At 37.4% G+C, this 22,627-nt stretch overlaps 2 protein-coding genes across 2 annotated transcripts; both read left to right on the top strand.

Moving 5' to 3' along the window:
• The first annotated feature begins 5,440 nt into the window (after nucleotides 1-5,440).
• LOC127103705 (uncharacterized) lies at nucleotides 5,441-6,647 on the top strand. The gene is made up of 2 exons (XM_051040940.1): nucleotides 5,441-6,317; nucleotides 6,403-6,647. The coding sequence occupies exons 1-2, from the start codon at nucleotides 5,441-5,443 to the stop codon at nucleotides 6,645-6,647; spliced, it is 1,122 nt and encodes a 373-aa protein (XP_050896897.1).
• A 235-nt stretch (nucleotides 6,648-6,882) lies between these two features.
• Nucleotides 6,883-7,425, top strand: LOC127103704 (uncharacterized mitochondrial protein AtMg00860-like). Its single transcript, XM_051040939.1, has one exon. The coding sequence runs from the start codon at nucleotides 6,883-6,885 to the stop codon at nucleotides 7,423-7,425; it is 543 nt and encodes a 180-aa protein (XP_050896896.1).
• Nucleotides 7,426-22,627: the final 15,202 nt, after the last annotated feature.

The following is a 22,627-nucleotide window of genomic DNA, read 5'->3' as shown; positions in this document are numbered from 1 at the left end:
CATATTTAGGGGGAGACCTAAATAGAAACCCACTAGGAATAAGGATAGGCATATAACATCATAAGGGTTGAGGTTCTTATAAGACTAATTGTTCTAACTCGAAGTAGTGAATTTACTTTCTTGGATAGAGTACCCCCCAAACGTAGGTGTGGTTTCACCGAACTAGGTTACCAATCTCTTGTGTTATTTTATAGCTTTCTGCATTGTTTATTATTGTTGTCAATTTGTTCTTAAACTAGTTATAAAAGTTAGACAAGTTGTCTCACCATTTATGCAGCCGCAAGTGCACGGTTGTGCGAAGTAGTAAAAGATAATGAACCATAGAGACCAATGAATTAAGTACGAATTCCATCCTATCGGTGTATATCTAGAGAAATCTAAATGGGAGTTTTGGTAAAAATAACTTAAATGAAAAAACACTTAAAAAAATAACTTATTTATAAAATTACTGTTTCCAATTGAAGAAAACATGACTTAGGTTTATGGTTCTTTAATCTAACACAATTGCATGATCCATGCCACTTTTACTATGAGAATTCCGCATAAATTATATAAAATAGATAAGTATGGGCAATACCCGTTTTCGTGCACATTTCCCTATTGACGACAAACAATTTGTCTGCTTTCGCAAGGCCAGACTATTCGTCGACGATTTGTTACTTTTGCTAAGCTATATAATTTTCTCAAATTCGTCCAAGCGCTTTTGCTGTATTTGATTCAGTTGTTTAAAAATCTACACTCCAGTATCAACACATATCCTTTCAGATTACGATCGATACCTGAGAAGTCCTTATTTTTGTAACGGAGTTGAAATCTATGAACTCAGATTATAAAATAAGTTTAAGATAAAATTCTCGTAATAGATATGTAACATATAATACAAAAGGTTATACGATAATCCCCATAACCCCTAGTCCCTAATGGACTACTCACTCATGGTGAGGAAAAAAATCAAATCGGTGTTCAACATCGAATTCATAACAAACAATTATAATGGATAAACAATTGAATAATGTCATACCCTCAAATTCACCCTACCTTCATATCACCTTCCATAACCTTAATTCACAAGCATACATACCTCATACATAATCTCATGTGCATCTACACCCATAATGATCCACAAACTCAAGGCATGAGGTTCATCTTTGAAGTATCAGGATCCCTTAATCATGATGAGGTGTGCCCAAGCCACCTTAAACCTAATCTCCATACTCAAGAATTCTTGGACCTTGGAGGACCACTCAAGATAACTCCCTCACCTCCAAAACCCTTATTGGATGGTGAGCCCTCATTGAAGACATGTGAAGATTCATTTGGCCACCCAAGGACCTCAACCCTAGTTCTTGATCCTCAATGACTTGTACAAGTTCTCATTAACTTTGTGCATTGGACATACCTTTGAGGACCCCTAATATCCAAACTTTTTTCATGCCAAAACCTTTTGAATCACCTCAATACACCTCTTGCACCCCAAAACCCTGATTTGTCTAACTATGGCTCTTGATGAAACTTATAATCCAAGAAACCCTAGTTTGTGCATCCTTTTGATTCTATGCATTGCCTCATTTGATAATCCCATCATTAATCACTCCATTCACCTTAAATTCAAGTCATTTTCAACCAAAATTCATCAAGCAAACACCCATTTCATCCATGGTACAAGTCCTTGGTTTGATCTTGAAATTCGAACTATCAATGCATTGGTTACACCCATGGACTTGACCTAAAATCGTCCCACCAAGAACCAAGGCTCATTTTCCATCAAGATATGATCATATTAGCTTCAAACACCCATCATGGTGCCTTGAAAATCCAGAAATCTCAAAATGACATTTCTAGGGCATGTTGGTTGGTCACATTTTGGCAAGTTTGGCCTACCATTTGGTCCAAACCTCATAACTTTTTCACCTTTCAAGATTTTGATGATTTTATTTAAGCCAAATGTCTTCATTGAATCCCTTTTCAACTTTGTTTCAAGGTCCAAGACCTAATTCATTAAGCAAGGACCTCAATTTTTTGATTGACTAAGTTGGTCAAGATGCCTAGCCAGACCTAAAATCATGCCCATGTGTAGCAGTAATTTTTTTGAGATTAAGCTATTGATTAACTTAACTCTCAAAGCAAGAGTCAACACCGCACTTTTATTGTTTCCAAAGGAAAGGGGAAAAAGTTAGAACAAAACTCAATGAAGTTTTAAAATAAAACTAACAAAAACAAAAAAGAAGGGTCCGAGGGTTAGTTATGCAAAGGGAATGTATTAACACCCTAAACATCCATGGTACTCCATGGGAACCTCTTAGAAAATATGTACATTTTGGTTTGAAAAAGGTGTTGTTTGTTAAAAGATTGGAGGGATGGGAAAATCAACATTTTTATTATGATTTGGTGTTTGCCAAGACTCTTAGAGTCTCATGCCTACGTACCAACAAAGTGCAATGGAGGATCGGAACCTCGTAAATCGTGGTAAAAATAACAAAGGAGTTTGTTTTGATTCTTTTTTAGGAAAAAAGACATTTTGTCATTTTAAGGAAAATACTCAACTAGTCACCCACAAGTATGGGAACTTTGCATCATCATGGGAAGGACTCCAACTTGGATAAGGATCAACAAGTATGCCACTAGCTCTAGTCAGTCTTAGCTGCTCATATCCAATCTTTTCCAACGCCCTCAACTCCTCCTCCTTAGAGGATTGTCATTTCCGAGGTTGCTACCTCTACCATTCCTGCAACTGCTGCTCACTTTGCGCCTAATATGCCTGCCGGATTCCCGTGGGGAATGCCGCCTAATTTCATGCCTTAAGGATTCACGCCTACATTCGCTTCCATGCCGACATCTAGCCCGGTCATGTCTATGCCTCCACCTGTTGTGCATACTCTACCCCGTGTGGAAGACACCACCTGTAACGCCCCGATTTTTATTAAGTGTTATTATTATTATTTTTGTAATGTTTGATTTATAATTATTTCGGTAAAATATTTTATTGTGTGTTAATTTATTATTAGAGTTTAATCATGAGAATTATGGTATAATAGCTATTGGGCCTAGTGGTGTATATAGTAATTAAGGGAGGTGTAACAATTAAGCCCATTAGTTAGTTTTTATTTAATTAAAACAAGGAATAGAAATAGAATAGAAATAGAATAGAAATAGAATAGAAATAAGATAGAAAGAGAAAGAAGAGAAATAGAAAGAAGTAGAGAGAAGGAGGAGAAAAGAGAAGAAAAGAGAAGAAAAGAGAGAAAAGTTAGGTTTTGGAGGAGGAAGAGGAAATTGGAGAAGAAGGGCATCATCTTGACCAACCCAAGCTTGCTAGAACACTATAGAGTAACTCAATCATCATCTCTAAGGTAAGGGTGTGAGTTATCATTTCCTATAATTATGAAAATAATGGGTTTTATGTGGGTAATGGTTGTTAGAGGATATTGTTGGGTTTTGTTGTTGTGGTTGGATTCCTTGCTTTGAAAATGTTGTTTGTGTTCTCGATGTAGTGTTGATTGTTTGTGATTATTGAACATGTATCAATTCTTTGCAAAATGTTAGGGTTAGGTTTAGAAGAATGATAAATAACATTGTGTGTTGTGTTGTTGTTGATGGTTTGGGGTTGATGTATGTTGTGAAAAATATGCTATTGTGTTGATGAATCAAAGTATGAGCAATTTCACAAATCGTGAATTTAGGAAGTGTTGGAAATTAATTAAATGATGTTTAGAATGATGAAATAAAAGTTAAATTATGGTTAGAATGACTTTGTAATATTGAAAATATTGTAGTTCGTTGAATTCTGAGAATGAGACTTTTTACGGAATCGTAATCGGAGGTCCGGAAGGTATTTAACGGTCAAAAATGCATTTTCTCTGTTTTTTGCTAAATTCGCGGCGCGAAAGAGAGTTCGCGGCGCCAACTGAGTTGAAAACAGAATTCTTTTGTAAACTTCAAAAAGTCATAACTTTTGAACCGTAACTCCGTTTTGGTCCCGGTTCGAAGCGTTGTGAAGCTTATGAAATTTTCTACATGTTGTTGATGTTTATAGGCCATTATAAGGGTTTATTTTAATAAGTGATTAATAATTGATATAGTAGGAAGCCTATTTGATTAATGAGGAATACCACTTAACTATAGTGTGTAGGTGTGCGATGTAAATAAACATAGCATGAGGTTGAATTACCTAAGAGATTGTATGATGAAACAATGGATTATGATGAATATTCTCATTTGTTTTATATATAAACATATGTATGAATGTTGGTGAAGATGATGTTGTGTGAATGCTTTTATGCATGTGAATGGCGACGTGGCCTAAATGGCAATAGCGACGTGGGCTTCGGCCATTGTGAATAGTTATGTTGATGCGATGATGATTTTGATGTATGTGTATCATTTATCATGGAGTCACATACATTTGCAATAGCGACGTGGCCTTTTGGCAATAGCGACGTGGCCTTTTGGCAAAAGCGAAGTGGGCATAAAGCCTTGGCCTTGATGGCAAAGCGATGAGTTGGTATCGCATAGCATTTGCATAGTTGAGTCACATATGTTGGTTATGTTTATTTCCGCATTTTGTGATAATTGTTGTTATGTGACGTTTTATGATGTGCGGTGATATTTTGCGATGATGCGATGAATCGTAATGTTTTATGATGGATTGATGAAATGTTAAAGTGATGAGATGCTATTGTGTAACATTGATGTTGTGGATGATTATTGACTTTGTTTATGATTAAATACATAAGCATTCAAGTGAAGGATTGTGCGATGTGGTAACAATATTTCTAACTCTCTGAATTTACTTATATATTGCTTATCATTATCTTGATTATATGATTTGAGTATCTCACCCTTTTGTTGTTGGCCGTTACCTTTATATTGGTAACGTGCAGGTGTTCCGCGTTGAGAAGAGGGTAGTGGTAGCACACTTTTGGCGTCATTGCTCTGATTAGGATTGTAACACTCAGGGGTTAATGAACGTTTTTCATTATTTTGATAGTAACAATGCCCTTTTGTATATCATTGTATATGATAGTTGTGATGGGCATTTGTTTGCTTGTTTTCTTTTGAATGTGTAGATGTACGACTCAACTTAATTATCTAAATGATTTCCGTTGCGATGCTTTGTGTCTTGCTACTATATGGACTAGGTGAATCCATATACAGTGTTGTTTATTATTTAACAAGGACTAAGTGGATCCTTGCGCAATTTCCGTGTTGTGCAATTTGTTTAAGTGTTGATGAAATGATATATGTGATGCCTCAATTTTGTGTGAAATTTGTTTACTATGATTTTTAATTGAATTTACGACGGGTAGAATTGGGGTGTTACATTAGTGGTATCAGAGCAGGTCGGTCCATCCGACCACGTTGTTGAGTCTTTTGTTGTTTAACGACCTTGTGTTGATAATTTGTTGCTAATCTTTGTTTGTGTTGTGAGAAGAAGTGTAAGATGGCCGGAAGAAACGCTGGGAGGAATGATGAGGCTCTTGCTGCAGCTATGCAGGCAATGGCTCAGGCGTTCCAGAACCCATCCAATGCTGACGAGAACGTGGGGTCTCGTAGTCTGGCGACGTTTCAGAGGGAGAACCCGCCTACTTTTCTGGGTAGGTATGATCCTGAAGGAGCCTTGGCTTGGTTGAAGGAGATTGAAAGAATCTTCAGAGTGATGGATTGCACTCTTGTGCAAAAGATCCGCTATGGAACTCATAAGCTGTCAGGTGAAGCCGATGATTGGTGGGTGGACACTCGTCTAAGGTTGGAAACTGCGGGCGAGGAGATTACTTGGGAAGTGTTTCGTAGAGAATTTCTGAGGAAGTATTATCCAGAAGATGTGCGAGGAAAGAAAGAGATTGAATTCCTCGAGTTGAAGCAAGGGAACTTGTCAGTCACGGAGTATGCTGCTAAGTTCACTGAATTGGCTAAGTTCTATCCTCACTATGATGGAGCCAATGCCGAATTCTCTAAGTGCATCAAGTTTGAAAATGGATTGCGTTCGGAAATTAAGAAAGCTGTGGGATGTCAAAAGATTCGCGTATTTGCGGATCTGATTGATAGTTGTATAATCTTTGAAGAGGACAACAATGCACACTATAAGATCTTGTGTGAGAAGAGAGGAAGGGGCCAACACAGCCGTGGTAAGCCATATGAAACTCCGGTTGGAAAAGGGAAACAGAAAGTGATTCCGAGTCGAAGAACAAGTGGGGGAGATGCTCCTGCTAATGTTATCTGTTTCAAGTGTGGAAAGCCGGGTCACAAGAGTAATGTGTGTAGGCTTGGTGAAACGAGATGTTTTCGTTGTGGTATGCCGGGACATGCGGCTCGTGATTGTAAGCAGAAGGATGTTATTTGCTTTAACTGTGGAGAGTCAGGCTGTAATTGCGGACTTGCCGGTGGTGTGCAATTTCCCTGAAGTTTTTCCCGATGAGATTCCTAGTGCATCGCCAGAAAGAGAAGTTGAGTTCACTATTGACCTTGTACCTGGTACTAGACCCATCTCTATGGCGCCGTATAAGATGTCAGCATCAGAGTTGGCTGAACTGAAGAGTCAGCTAGAGGATTTGCTTGAAAGGAAGTTTGTGAGACCTAGTGTATCACCTTGGGGAGCTCCAGTTTTGTTGGTGAAAAAAAAAAGACAGAAGCATGCGACTTTGTATTGATTATAGACAATTGAATAAGGTGACGATTAAGAATAGGTATCCACTCCCAAGGATTGATGACTTGATGGATCGTTTAGTGGGTGCTCGTATTTTCAGTAAGATTGATCTAAGGTCGGGCTACCATCAAATTAAGGTGAAAGATGAGGACATTCAGAAAACTGCTTTCAGGACTCGTTATGGACACTACGAGTACACGGTGATGCCTTTCGGTGTTACTAATGCGCCGGGAGTATTCATGGAGTACATGAATCTCATTTTCCATCCTTATTTAGATCAATTTATGGTGGTGTTCATAGACGACATTTTGGTTTATTCTAAGTCGGAGGAAGAGCATGTGGAACATTTGCGTATTGTTTTGCAAGTGTTGAAAGAGAAGAGATTGTATGCTAAGTTATCTAAGTGTGAGTTTTGGTTGAGAGAAGTTAGCTTTCTTGGTCATGTTGTTTCCGGTGACGGAATTGCGGTTGATCCATCGAAGATTGATGCGGTGTTGCAATGGGAAGCTCCTACGTCAGTTACCGAGATAAGAAGTTTCCTAGGCTTGGCAGGTTACTATAGGAGGTTTATAGAAGGCTTTTCTAAGTTGGCACTTCCTTTGACTAAGTTAACTTGTAAGGGTGCTGATTTTGTGTGGGATGTCCTATGCGAAGAAAGTTTCCTTGAGTTAAAGAAAAGGTTGACAACGGCTCCGATTTTGATTTTGCCAAATCCCGAGGAACCGTTTGTGGTTTATTGCGATGCTTCGAAGATGGGATTAGGAGATGGCTGGAATTGCTAAAGGATTATGACTTTGGGTTGAACTACCATCCGGGAAAAGCGAATATGGTGGCCGATGCTCTAAGTAGGAAGACTTTGCATATGTCGACCTTGATGATGAAAGAGTTGGAGTTGATTGAGAAATTCCGAGATATGAGCTTAGTGATCGAGGTGACACCAAGAAGTGTGATTTTGGGTATGTTAAAGATTAACAATGATTTTATTGATAGCATTAGAGAGGCTCAGAAGTTGGATATGAAACTTATTGATGTGATCATTGGACTCGGACAATCTGAGAATGAGGATTTCAAATTGGATGCACAAGGTGTGTTGAGGTTTCGTGATAGGATTGGTGTTCCCGATGATGTGGGTTTAAAAAGGATGATCTTGGAAGAAAGCCATAGGAGTAATTTGAGTATTCATCCCGGAGCGACTAAGATGTACCAAGATTTGAGAAGATTATTTTGGTGGTCGGGAATGAAGCGTGAAGTAGCTCAGTTCGTGTATGCGTGCTTGACTTGCCAGAAATCAAAGGTGGAGCATCAGAAACCTGCGGGGTTGATGCAACCGTTAGAAATTCCTGAGTGGAAGTGGGATAGCATTTCCATGGACTTTGTGACGGGTTTACCGAATACATCTAGAGGATGTGATGCTATTTGGGTGATTGTTGATAGGCTTACGAAGTCGGCTCACTTTATTCCTATTAACATAAGTTATCCGGTGTCGAAGTTGGCGGAGATTTATACCAATGTTATTGTGAAGCTGCACGGTGTTCCTCTTTGTATTGTTTCGGATAGAGATCCGAGGTTCACTTCAGAATTTTGGAAGAGTTTGCAAGAAGCTTTAGGTTCCAAGTTGAGGTTGAGTTCGGCGTATCATCCTCAGACGGATGGTCAAACGGAGAGGACTATCCAATCCTTGGAAGATTTGTTAAGGGCGTGTATTCTTGAACAAGGAGGTTCATGGGATACTCACCTTCCGTTGGTGGAGTTTACTTACAACAATAGTTACCATTCAAGTATTGGAATGGCGACTTTTGAAGCTTTGTATGGGCGGAGGTGTAGGACTCCGTTGTGTTGGCATGAATCTGGTGAAAGTGTGGTACTTGGACCCGAGATTGTTCGAGAAACTACCAAGACGGTTAAGATGATTCGTGATAAGATGAAAATTTCTCAAAATAGGCAAAAGAGTTATCATGATAAGAGGAGAAAGGATTTGGAATTTCAAGAGGGTGATCATGTGTTTCTAAGAGTCACACCTACGACCGGTGTTGGACGAGCATTGAAAGCTAAGAAGTTGACTCCTCGTTTCATTGGACCGTATCAAATTACGAGTAGAATGGGAAAAGTTGCTTATAGAGTGGCGTTACCGCCAAACCTCTCAAATTTGCATGACGTGTTCCATGTGTCTCAACTTAGGAAGTATATTCCGGATCCGTCTCATGTGATTCAAATGGACGATATTCAAGTGCGCGATAACCTTACGGTTGAGACGATGCCTTTGAGGATCGAAGGTCGTGAGACGAAGTCCCTACGGGGAAAGGAAATTGAATTGGTGAAGGTTGTTTGGATTGGTGCAGTCAGAGAAAGCACGACATGGGAATCGGAGAACAGGATGCGCGACTCCTACCCCGAGTTATTCGAATGAGGTAATTTTCGAGGACGAAAATATTTAAGTGGGGGAGAGTTGTAACGCCCCGATTTTTATTAAGTGTTATTATTATTATTTTTGTAATGTTCGATTTATAATTATTTCGGTAAAATATTTTATTGTGTGTTAATTTATTATTAGAGTTTAATTATGAGAATTGTGGTATAATAGCTATTGGGCCTAGTGGTGTATATAATAATTAAGGGAGGTGTAACAATTAAGCCCATTAGTTAGTTTTTATTTAATTAAAACAAGGAATAGAAATAGAATAGAAATAGAATAGAAATAGAATAGAAATAAGATAGAAAGAGAAAGAAGAGAAATAGAAAGAAGTAGAGAGAAGGAGGAGAAAAGAGAAGAAAAGAGAAGAAAAGAGAGAAAAGTTAGGGTTTGTAGGAGGAAGAGGAAATTGGAGAAGAAGGGCATCATCTTGACCAACCCAAGCTTGCTAGAACACTATAGAGTAACTCAATCATCATCTCTAAGGTAAGGGTGTGAGTTATCATTTTCTATAATTATGAAAATGATGGGTTTTATGTGGGTAATGGTTGTTAGAGGATATTGTTGGGTTTTGATGTTGTGGTTGGATTCCTTGCTTTGAAAATGTTGTTTGTGTTCTCGATGTAGTGTTGATTGTTTGTGATTATTGAACATGTATCAATTCTTTGCAAAATGTTAGGGTTAGGTTTAGAAGAATGATAAATAACATTGTGTGTTGTGTTGTTGTTGATGGTTTGGGGTTGATGTATGTTGTGAAAAATATGCTATTGTGTTGATGAATCAAAGTATGAGTAATTTCACAAATCGTGAATTTAGGAAGTGTTGGAAATTAATTGAATGATGTTTAGAATGATGAAATAAAAGTTAAATTGTGGTTAGAATGACTTTGAAATATTGAAAATATTGTAGTTCGTTGAATTCTGAGAATGAGACTTTTTACGGAATCGTAATCGGAGGTCCGGAAGGTATTTAACGGTCAAAAACGCATTTTCTCTGTTTTCTGCTAAAGTCGCGGCGCGAAAAAGAGTTCGCGGCGCCAACTAAGTTGAAAACAGAATTCTTTTGTAAACTTTAAAAAGTCATAACTTTTGAACCGTAACTCCGTTTTGGTCCCCGTTCGAAGCGTTGCGAAGCTTATGAAATTTTCTACATATTGTTGATGTTTATAGGCCATTATAAGGGCTTATTTTAATAAGTGATTAATAATTGATATAGTAGGAAGCCTATTTGATTAATGAGGAATACCACTTAACTATAGTGTGTAGGTGTGCGATGTAAATAAACATAACATGAGGTTGAATTACCTAAGAGATTGTATGATGAAACAATGGATTGTGATGAATATTCTCATTTGTTTTATATATAAACATATGTATGAATGTTGGTGAAGATGATATTGTGTGAATGCTTTTATGCATGTGAATGACGACGTGGCCTAAATGGCAATAGCGACGTGGGCTTCGGCCATTGTGAATAGTTATGTTGATGCGATGATGATTTTGGTGTATGTGTATCATTTATCATGGAGTCACATACATTTGCATAAGCGACGTGACCTTTTGGCAATAGCGACGTGGCCTTTTGGCAATAGCGACGTGGCCTTTTGGCAAAAGCAAAGTGGGCATAAAGCCTTGGCCTTGATGGCAAAGCGATGAGTCGGTACCGCATAGCATTTGCATAGTTGAGTCACATATGTTGGTTATGTTTATTTCCGCATTTTGTGATAATTGTTGTTATGTGACGGTTTATGATGTGCGGTGATATTTTGCGATGATGCGATGAATCGTAATGTTTTATGATGGATTGATGAAATGTTAAAGTGATGAGATGCTATTGTGTAACATTGATGTTGTGGATGATTATTGACTTTGTTTATGATTAAATACATAAGCATTCAAGTGAAGGATTGTGCGATGTGGTAACAATATTTCTAATTCTCCGAATTTACTTATATATTGCTTATCATTATGTTGATTATATGATTTGAGTATATCACCCTTTTGTTGTTGGCTGTTACCTTTATATTGGTAACGTGCAGGTGTTCCGTGTTGAGAAGAGGGTAGTGGTAGCACACTTTTGGCGTCATTGCTCTGATTAGGATTGTAACACTCAGGGGTTAATGAACGTTTTTCATTATTTTGATAGTAACAATGCCTTTTTGTATATCATTGTATATGATAGTTGTGATGGGCATTTGTTTGCTTGTTTTCTTTTGAATGTGTAGATGTACGACTCAACTTAATTATCTAAATGATTTCCGTTGCGATGCTTTGTATCTTGCTGCTATATGGACTAGGTGAATCCATATACAATGTTGTTTATTATTTAACAAGGACTAAGTGGATCCTTGCGCAATTGCCATGTTGTGCAATTTGTTTAAGTGTTGATGAAATGATATATGTGATACCTCAATTTTGTGTGAAATTTGTTTACTCTGATTTTTAATTGAATTTACGACGGGTAGAATTGGGGTGTTACACCACCTATCATTCTGAGCCGTCTGAGGGCCCTGATGTGTATGAGAAGATGGATGAGATGAAGGATCAATTCCTTGAGCTGCGCAAAGAATTGAAGACTTTGAGGGGTAAAGATCTGTTTGGTAAGAGTGCTGCGGAACTTTGTTTGGTTCCAAATGTGAAGATCCCGGTGAAGTTCAAAGTGGCTGAATTTAAAAAGTACAAGGGGAATACCTGTCCACTCAGTCATCGTGTGATGTACGCCAGAAAGATGTCTACTCAAACCGATAATGATCAGTTGTTGATCTATTATTTTCAAGACAGTCTGATCGGTGCCGCGTTGAGATGGTACATGGGTTTGGATAGTGCGAGTGTCCGCACATTCAATGATTTGGGTGAAGCATTTGCAAAGCAGTACAAGTATAATGTGGACATGGCACCAGATAGATATCAGTTGAGGTTGTTGTCTCAGAAAGACAAAGAGACTTTTAAGGAGTATGCTCAGAGATGGAGAGAGCTTGTCGCTCAGATTACCCCTTCTTTGGAAGAGAAGGAGATGACCAAGATTTTTCTCAAGACCCTGAGCTCATTTTATTATGAGCGGATGATTGCCAGTGCCCCTAGTGATTTTATCGAGATGGTAAACATGGGGATGAGGCTAGAAGAAGGTGTCCGAGAGGGACAGTTATCTAAAGAGGAAGTGTCATCCAGCAAGAGGTATGGTAATAGTTTTGGTAAGAAGAAGGAGAGCGAAGCTAATGTAGTGTCCGTCGGGAGGCAAAGGAGGCCTCATGTAAGAAGAAATCAATCACCCCGTCAACACCATCATCAAGTATCATCCGTGATCCCAGTATTTTCCAACAATCAGTCCACACCAATTTAACCACAACAACGTCAACAACAACAGCCACAACAACGAACAAACACTTACAACAACAACAATACCAACAATCATCAACAACAACAAAATTTTGAGAGGAAGAAGGTCTCTTTCGACCCAATTCCTATGACATACGCAGAATTGTACCCATCGTTGGTTCTCAAGAACCTGTTACAACCAAGAAACCCACCTCAAATCCGTGAACCACTTCCCTGGTGGTACAAACCAGAACTCCGCTGTGCTTTTCACCAAGGAGCTCCCTTTCATGATATCGAGAACTGCTACCCTCTAAAGTATGAAGTCCAGAAGCTGGTTAAAAGTGGAATGGCGTCCTTTGAGGACCGGCGCCGAACGTCAAAGCTAACCCACTACTTGCCCATGGGAATTCATCTATTAATATGGTGTACAACTGTCCTGGGGAGTTCAAAGTATTTGACGTACACTTTATTAAAAGGTCCTTGATGACGATGCACAAGGATATTTGTTTGGTTAGCGATTGTGAGCATGATCATGACAGTTGTGCTATTTGTAGTGTCAATCCCAGAGGTTGTATGGTTGTAAAGAGAGACATCTAGAGGTTGATGGATGAAGGTTTAATTCAGATTGTCCAGTTTCGTCATGTAGATACGATGTGAATGTTATAGTCCCAGTATTCAAGACTCCTGAGAGATTAGTGATTCAGTATGGCAGCAGCAACAGTAACAGCGTCAGCAACAGATCGGTATGACCGTTGGTTATACGGTTAGCGGGCCCCGTCCCGTATGTATCCGATAAGGCTGTCCCATATCAGTACAATGCAACCATGTTAGAGAATGGTCAAGAGGTTCCTTTGCCTACGACCAGTTCTGTTGTGAGCATTGCTGATCTTACTAAGGTGACCCGCAGCGCTCGAGTCATTGGGCCGATGTTCCCGAAGAATGTGGAATATATATCATTTAGCAAGAAGGTTGATGCACCTATGGTAGATTTTGCTAGTGTTCCAAAGTGTCAGTCTTGTGAATCCAGCGGTTTGAAGCCTAGAGATGATGATGAGGTGCTTCGTTTGATCAAAAAGAGAGAATTCAATATGGTGGAGCAGCTGCAATAAACTCCCTCAAAGATTTTAGTGTTGTCTCTGCTAATGAACTCAGAAGCACACAGAGAAGCACTACAAAAAGTTCTAGAGCAAGCATATGTGGAACATGATGTTATGGTGGATCAGTTCGATCATATTGTGGCTAACATCACTTCCTGTAACAATCTCAGTTTCTGTGTTGAAGAACTCCCCGAGGAGGGTAGAAATCATAATTTAGCTCTGCATATTTTGATGAATTGCAAGGAGGACGCTCTGTCAAATGTTTTGGTTGACACCGGTTCTTCATCAAATGTACTTCCTAAGTCAACTCTTTCCAGGCTATCATATTAAGGAGATTCTATGAGATATAGTGGTGTGATTGTCAAAGCTTTTGACGGTTCTCGTAAAACTGTGATCGGTGAGGTGAACCTTCCTGTGAAGATAGGTCCGAGTGATTTTCATATTACTTTCCAAGTAATAGATATTCACCTGACCTATAGTTTTTTATTGGGAAGGCCATGGATTCATGAGGCAGGAGCCGTTACTTCAACGTTGCATCAGAAACTGAAATTTGTTAAGAATGGGAAGCTAGTTATTGTTAGTGGGGAAAAGGCATTACTGGTCAGCCACCTGTCATCTTTCTCTTATGTAGAAGCTAAGGATGAGGTTGGAACACCATTCCAAGCCTTATCTATTGCTAAAGAAAAGAGAGTTAGGGCACCCATGTCCTCATTTAAAGACGCACAAAGGATTGTTGAAGATGGTCAGTCTGATAAGTGAGGACAGATGGTAGAGGTCTCCGATAACAAAAGCATAGCTGGTTTGGGTTTCCAACGAGGTTCATCTGTGATTAAAGCTGAAGATGTGCGACCCAGTTTCCGTAGCAGAGGCTTCATTCATGGTAATGAACAACACTTAGCTGTGGTGCTAGAGGGTGATAAGACGAAGACTACACCAATTTTGTGACGCAGGGAAAAGCTTGTGACAATTGGACTGCTGTTGATATTCCTGTTATTATGCATCGATCTAAGTAATTGCTTTTATTCGTTTTTGAAAATCCTTCTCCTATGCCTAAGGGAGAAGTGAACATTGTTTAGGCATTTTCAAATTTGATCATCAATAAAATATAATTCTATTCATCCACATCTATGATGTTTTATTTTTACTTTTTGCTTTATTCTGAAAATGGTAATCACAAAAAAATAAAAAAAATAATATAATTGTCCATCTGCATAATATTTGGTCATAATGATCCTTCTTCTTCTCCAAATTTTGAATTCCCTGTGTTTGAGACTGAGGAAGAAAGTGATAAAGCAGTAAGTGATGAATTGTCTCGTCTCCTTGAGCATGAAGGAAAAACCATTCAGCCATACAAATAGAAGATTGAGTTAGTCAACTTGGGTTCCGAGGATGATGTAAAGGAAGTCAAGATTGGATCTCGACTGTGTCCTGAAGTGAAGAAGGGGTTGATTGATCTTCTCCGAGAATATTCAGATGTGTTTGCTTGGTCATATCAAGACATGCCTGGTTTGGATTCTGAGATCGTGGAGCATAATTGCCGTTAAAACCAGAGTATCCGCCAGTCAAGCAGAAGTTGAGGAAAACTCATCATGATATGGAAGTGAAGATCAAAGAGGAAGTGCAAAAGCATATTGATGCCGGTTTCCTTGTGACTGCTGAATATTTGTAGTGGGTTTGTGCCTGTTCCGAAGAAGGATGGAAAAGTCCATATGTGTGTTGATTATAGAGATTTGAATAAAGCCAGTTCGAAAGATGATTTCCCTCAGCCACACATTGATATGTTGGTAGACAATACAACTAAGTTCAAAGTCTTTTCATTTATGGACGGATTTTCCGGATATAATCAGATCAAGATGGCACCCGAAGATATGGAGAAGACCACATTCATTACACCTTTAGGAACATTCTGTTATAGAGTGATGCCTTTCGGTTTAAAGAATGCTGGTGCAACTTACCAAAGAGCAATGACTACTCGTTTTCATGATATGATGCATAAAGAGATCGAAGTCTATGTCGATGACATGATTGCTAAATCTATTGATGAAGAGGAACATGTTGAGCATTTGTTGAAGCTATTCCAGCGTTTGAGGAAGTACAAACTCTGCTTGAAAACCAATAAGTGTACATTCGGTGTTCGTTCTGGTAAGTTGTTGGGCTTTATTGTCAGTGAGAAGGGTATTGAAGTTGATCTTACCAAGGTCAAAGCAATATAAGAGATGCATGCGCCCAAAACTGAGAAGCAAGTCAGAGGTTTTCTCGGCCGCTTGAATTATATCTCAAGATTCACTTCATACAGGAATGCCACGTATGCGCCTATATTCAAGCTTCTTTGGAAAGATCAATCTTGTGATTGGACCGAAGATTTCCAGAAAGCTTTTAACAGTATCAAGGAATATCTGCTCGAGACCTGATTCTGTCTCCACATGTTGAAGGAAGACTGTTGATCATGTATTTGACTGTGCTTGAAGAGAGTATGAGTTGTGTTCTTGGTCAGCAAGATGAGAATGGAAAGAAAGAGTATGCTATTTACTACCTCAGTAAGAAGTTCACCGACTGTGAGACTCGATATTCTATGCTTGAGAAGACTTGTTGCGCATTGGCTTGGGTTGCTAAGCGTCTGCGTCAATATATGTTGAATTATACCACTTGGTTGATATCCAAAATGGATCCAATCAAGTATATTTTTGTGAAGAACGCATCCTGATATGGCTGTGAAAATCAAAGAGGAAGTTCAGAAGCAGATTGATGCCGGTTTCCTTGTAACCGCTGAGTATCCGCTATGGGTGGCCAATATTGTGCCTGTTCCAAAGAAAGATGGAAAAGCCCGCATGTGTGTCGACTATAGAGATTTGAATAAAGCCAGTCCGAAAGATGATTTCCCTCTACTGCACATTGATATGTTGGTAGACAATACTGCTAAATTCAAAGTCTTTTTGTTTATGGATGGATTTTTCGGTATAATCAGATCAAGATGGCACCCAAAGATATGGAGAAGACCATATTCATTACACCCTGGGGAACATTCTGTTATAGAGTGATGCCTTTCGGTCTAAAGAATGCTGGTGAACCTTACCAGAGAGCAATGACTACACTTTTTCATGATATGATGCATAAAGAGATTGAAGTTTATGTCGATGACATGATTGCTAAATCAATTGATGAAGAGGAACATCTTGAGCATTTGTTGAAGCTATTCCAGCGTTTGAGGAAGTATAAACTCTGCTTGAATCCCAATAAGTGTACTTTTGGTGTTCGTTCTGGTAAGTTGTTGGGCTTTATTGTCAGCGAGAAGGGTATTGAAGTTGATCCTGCCAAGGTGAAAGCAATACAAGAGATGCCTGGGGCCAAAAACTGAGAAGCAAGTCAGAGGTTTTCTCGGCCGCTTGAATTATATTTCTAGATTCATTTCCCACATGACTGCCACATGTGCGCCTATATTCAAGGTTCTTCGGAAAGATCAGTCTTGTGATTGGACCAAAGATTGCCAGAAAGCATTTGATAGTATCAAGGAATATCTGCTTGAACCTCCAATTTTGTCTCCACCTGTTGAAGGAAGACCATTGAGCATGTATTTGACTGTGCTAGAAGATAGTATGGGTTGTGTTCTTGGTCAGCAAGATGAGACTGAGAAGAAAGAATTTTCAATTTACTACCTCAGTAAGAAGTTCACCGACTGTGAGACTCGATATTCAATGCTTGAGAAGACTTGTTGCGCATTGGCTTGGGTTGCGAAGCGTCTGCGTCAATATATGTTGAATTATACCACTTGGTTGATATCCAAAATGGATCCAATCAAGTATATTTTTGAGAAGCCTGCTTTAACTGGGAGGATTTCCCATTGGCAGATGTTGTTATCAGAGTATGATATTGAATACCGATCTTAGAAAGCAATCAAAGGTAGTGTCTTGGCTGACCACTTGGCTCACTAACCGATTGAAGATTACCAGTCAGTGCAGTATGACTTCCATGATGAAGAGATCTTGTACTTGAAAATGAAAGATTATGATGAACCATTGCTTGAAGAAGGGCCAGAGCCTGGTTCCCGTTGGGGCATGGTATTTGATGGAGTTGTTACTCAGTATGGTAATGGCATTGGGGCAGTGATTATTACTCCTCAAGGCACACGTTTTCCGTTTACAGCTAGATTGAATTTCAAGTGTACAAACAATATGGCAGAGTATGAATCTTGCATTATGGGGCTTGAAGAGGCCATTGATCTCAGAATCAAATATTTGGACGTCTGTGGAGATTCAACTTTGGTCGTGAATCAGATCAAAGGTGAATGGGAGACGAATCAACCCGGTTTGATACCATACAGAGACTATGCGAGGAGGATTTCAACTTTGTTTACAAAGGTTGAGTTTCTTCATATCCCTCGAGATGAAAACCGGATGACAGATTCTCTTGCAACGTTGGCTTCAATGATTGTGGTGAAGTATTAGAATGAGGTTGCCAATTTGATTGTGATGCATCTTGATAGGCCAGCTCTTGTGTTTTCTGTTGAAGAAATCAAAGACGAAAATTCGTGGTATTACGACATTAAGTGTTTCCTCCAAAGTCAGACTTACCCGTCTGGGGCGTCTTTGAAAGATAAGAAGACGTTGAGAAGATTAGCCAGCAATTTCTACCTAAATGGTGATGTTTTGTACAAGAGAAACTTCGATATGGTTCTGCTCAGATGCATGGATAGACACGAAGCAAACCTATTGATGATTGAAGACCATGAAGTTTCCTTTGGTACTCATTCCAATGGACATGCTATGGCAAAGAAGATGTTGCGGGCAGGTTACTATTGGCTGACAATGGAATCTGATTGTTGCAAGTTTGTGAAGAAATGCCATAAGTGTCAAATATATGCAGATAAGATTCACGTTCCTCCGACACTGTTGAATGTCATTTCCTCCTCGCGGCCCTTCTCCATGTGGGGAATTGATATGATTGACATGATTGAGCCCAAAGCTTCGAATGGACATCGTTTCATTTTGGTGGCTATTGACTACTTCACAAAGTGGGTTGAAGCAGTATCGAATGCGAATGTAACCTAGCAAGTCATTGTAAGGTTTATCAAGAATCAGATTATATGCCGTTATGGTGTGTCAAGTAAGATCCTTACTGATAATGGACCGAACTTGAATAACAATATGTTGGAAGCTCTTTGCAAAGTCTTCAAGACTGCACACCATAATTCTTCTCCCTACAGACCTAAGATGAATGGGGCTATTGAAGCTGCTAACAAGAACATCAAGAAGATTATCCAGAAGATGGTTGTGACATATAAGGATTGGCATGAGATGCTCCCATTTTCTTTGCACGGGTATCGTACATCCATCCGCACTTCAACAGGGGAAACCCCTTTCTCTCTTGTATATGGTATGGAAGTTGTGCTCCTTGTAGAGGTTGAGATCCCATAATTGCGTGTGCTGATGGAAGCCAAGTTGACTGAAGCTGAATGGTGTCAGACCAGGTATGATAAGTTGAATTTGATTGAAGAGAAGAGGTTAACTGCCATGTGTCATGGTCAGTTATACCAGCAGAGAATGAAGAAAACTTTTGATAAGAAGGTCAGACCTCGTGTGTTTAGAGAAAGTGACCTTGTGCTCAAGAATATCCTATCTTTCAAACCAGATTCTAGGGGCAAATGGACTCCTAATTATGAAGGCCCATATGTTGTTAAGAGAGCCTTCTCAGGCGGTGCTTTGATTCTTACAACTATGGATGGTGAAGAGTTCACTCGTCCTGTGAACACAGATGCAGTCAAGAAATACTTTGCCTAAAAAGAAAAGAACAACTCGCCAAGTTGAAAACCCGAAAGGGTGGCTTAGGCAAAAGTTAGAGACATAAAAACAGAAAGAATTATCCCGATAAATTGAGTACCCCACCTTGGGGAAATTTATGCAAAAAAAAGGGATTATGGCAAGTAACTGCATCCTGCTGATATTCAGTTTTGAAGACTTTCCTGAGCACATCGTCAGATTCTGATCCCCGGTAGCGGCCAAGATCACAATGGATATCAAGAGTTGGTAAAAGGATTAGTGATCATTGTATTCAATGTAGCCCTTTTCCATGTAAATTACCATTTTCAACTTTTGTAAAAGATCAATGGAGTCTTGTCATTTACAGACTACCATTCTATTAAATAAAGTTGAGCTTTTATCCAATTGTTTCTACTCTTATTTAATTCAGCCAAATAGTTTTAAATTTTATGATGATCATTTTTGAAATAAAAACTTCAATTAAAAGAATATTTTCTTAAACATATAAAGACATTAATTTTAAGCAATCGATTTCATTAAAAGGAATATCAACAGTGGCTTGAAAGTAATAAGCTCTAAGTGTGGAGCATTATTGGTCATCCCCAAGCAGTAGGTGTGATACCTCTTTCATCCTCGGCAACATGATTAGCACCCGGTGTTTGTTGATTTCCCCAGATGTTAATTCGTCGTTCTCCCCAGCTGAGTTTGTATTGGTTCTCCAATTGAATGTAGACGCTCCGTTACAGAAGTTTGCATTAATGTCAGCAGAACTTTGATTCCCCACCAGTCGCCATCAGTTTTGTTCCCAGCCAGAGTTTCCTCCTGGTTTCCGAGCTTCTATTTGTGTTTGTTTCCTTGTAGGGTTGTCTCCCATTTGATATGGTGCTGACCTAAAATTCCCCACATGATTAATAGCAGTTTCCTCGGCAAACCTCTCTCTTCCTCCCCAGCTAGGGTTGAGCCTTTGAGATGATGATCTTTTCTCCAGCAATTGTGTCCCTCTTTTGTGGATTGGCTAGGGTTTGTATCGATGATTCAGATCAGAGACATTTTGTATCCTTTGTGATTGTTTTGTCAGCATATACATATATATATAGATATATAATATTATATATATATAATATAATATATATAGATAATATATATATATATTATATAGATATATAATTTATAGATATATATATATATAATATAATATATATATATATATAGCTATATATAGATATATCTATATATATTTATATATAAATATTATATATAATATAATATACATATACATATACATATTGTCATACCCCAAAATTTTCCTGTTAATTTTTATGATAAATTGATTCATGCATGGCATTCATTTCACATTTGCATTCATTCATTATCATACATTCTCATATAAATTATAAATTTTAATTATTTATTATGTGATACAGATATAAAAAATAATAATGATTTTGGTTATCTGTATGATATAAATAAATATATATTATATATAAATAAAATAGTTTTAATTTAATGATAAATAAAAATAGATTTGAATTTAATTGTATAATTAAAATTTTAAATTAATTTTATTTGTTAAATCTCATAAATTATAATAACTATTTTTTATAATTTAGTGACTCATGTTCCATTTATTCATTATTTATAAATAGTATTTATTTAGTAATTCACGTTTTTTACTTAATAAAATTTATTTATAAGAGTAACATTTTTTAAAAAAAGCCCATAAATTATAAAATAATTTTGGTTGATATAAGTAAGAATAATTTTGTTTTTTTTAAATGATGAAGGTAAAAATAGAAATAGGTTTAAATTTTAATTCAATTATGTAACTAAAATTTAAATTAATTTTTATTTGTTAAAAGTCATTTAAATTATTCATTATTTTAATAATATTTGTATTTAATAATATTATTTATAATAATAGATATTTAAGACCAAATCCAAACCAAAATATATAAAATAATCGTATTATTTATCATATGATGATTTGTTTTTATAAAAAATAATTTTGGCTCTAATTTAATAACAAAAATTTTAATTTTAATTGTGCAATTAAAGCTTAAATTAATTTTATTTTGGTTATTATTAAATTGCATTTTATTATAATTTAGAAAAGTGAAGTTTGAATGAGTATTCCATGCCTCACGTGGAATTTGAACTTTTGAAATACCAGCCCATGCAAAATGTTAGAGCTAACTCTCCTAAATTATAGGGTGAGATCCTAAAGTATAGGAAGGGATCCAAATATTTAGCAAGGTTAAACCCTAATCCACACTATTATAAATACTTCATATGGCTGCAGCAAAAGGGGGAAGACGGAAAAGAGGAGAGATACAGGAGAAGAAGATACACAAGGCAAGGCAGAAGCAAGAAGATTCACGGGTAGGGAAAAGAGAAGCAACCATAAAGCACTCATAGCCTGAATAAGAACAACACACATACAATGAGCAAGCTAGAAGAATCAAATCCCCAGTAAGTGTTCATTATGGAATTTGCATCCAGCATGATTACCTTGCAATACTCCTTAATTCATGCATGAATAATATTGGTTTAATATATATATTGAGATGATGTATTCATGGTTTGGTGGATGTTGATATTGCTTTATTCAAGTATGCATGTGTTCTTGATATGTCATAGCATGTTGGAGAAATTCTGTTTGCATGATTAAAGAATTATATCTGCCATTTAATTATTATTATATGAGTGTTGTTTCTAGCATTATTATGTTTATTTCACATGCTGTTATTATATAATAATGATGATGATGATATAATGGTGATAACATAAATCCTTGGTTGTCTTTAACATGTATGTGTAAGGTTTGTTTTATCATTATCACTTGCAGTAAAGAGAACTAATACATGAGTAAAATAATATAAGCTTCTTGATTTATGCATGACTATTTTTATTATTGCATGATGATTACATATGATCTTATTTTATGTGTGTGGTTTGATATAAGATGAAGTTACAGGTTTGTTGTATTCACATGAAAGAAACAGCATGAGAAAAAATAAAGTAGCTTGCCGTAAGAGAGAAAGCTGTAACATGCATGGTGGTGTTGTGTCAAAATGGAAAAATCTATGTAGAATTAAAATATATTTTAATGAAGGCGAATAAATAACGAATGGACCAACATGGCTCGTTGGTAGCTCCCCCCTCACTGCAACGTAGAGGTCCTGTGTTTTACTATGTTTACTCCCTTTTCCACTATAATTAATTCACCACTATTTTTCTATTATTAAAATAAAACCCATTAATTAATTTTCTAATTAATATATTATATTAGTTATTTAAACTAGGATATAATTTAATCTAGTTTATTAATTAAATTTTCATATATCACTTAATTAATTAAAATGGGCTATTTTGAATAATAAAAATCTAATTATATATATTTTTTCTCTTTT

This window comes from Lathyrus oleraceus, chromosome 7 (assembly GCF_024323335.1).
Source record: "Lathyrus oleraceus cultivar Zhongwan6 chromosome 7, CAAS_Psat_ZW6_1.0, whole genome shotgun sequence".
NCBI lineage: Eukaryota > Viridiplantae > Streptophyta > Magnoliopsida > Fabales > Fabaceae > Lathyrus > Lathyrus oleraceus.
The sequence above is the reverse complement of the archived record's forward strand: the minus strand, read 5'-3'. Positions and strand labels throughout refer to the sequence as shown.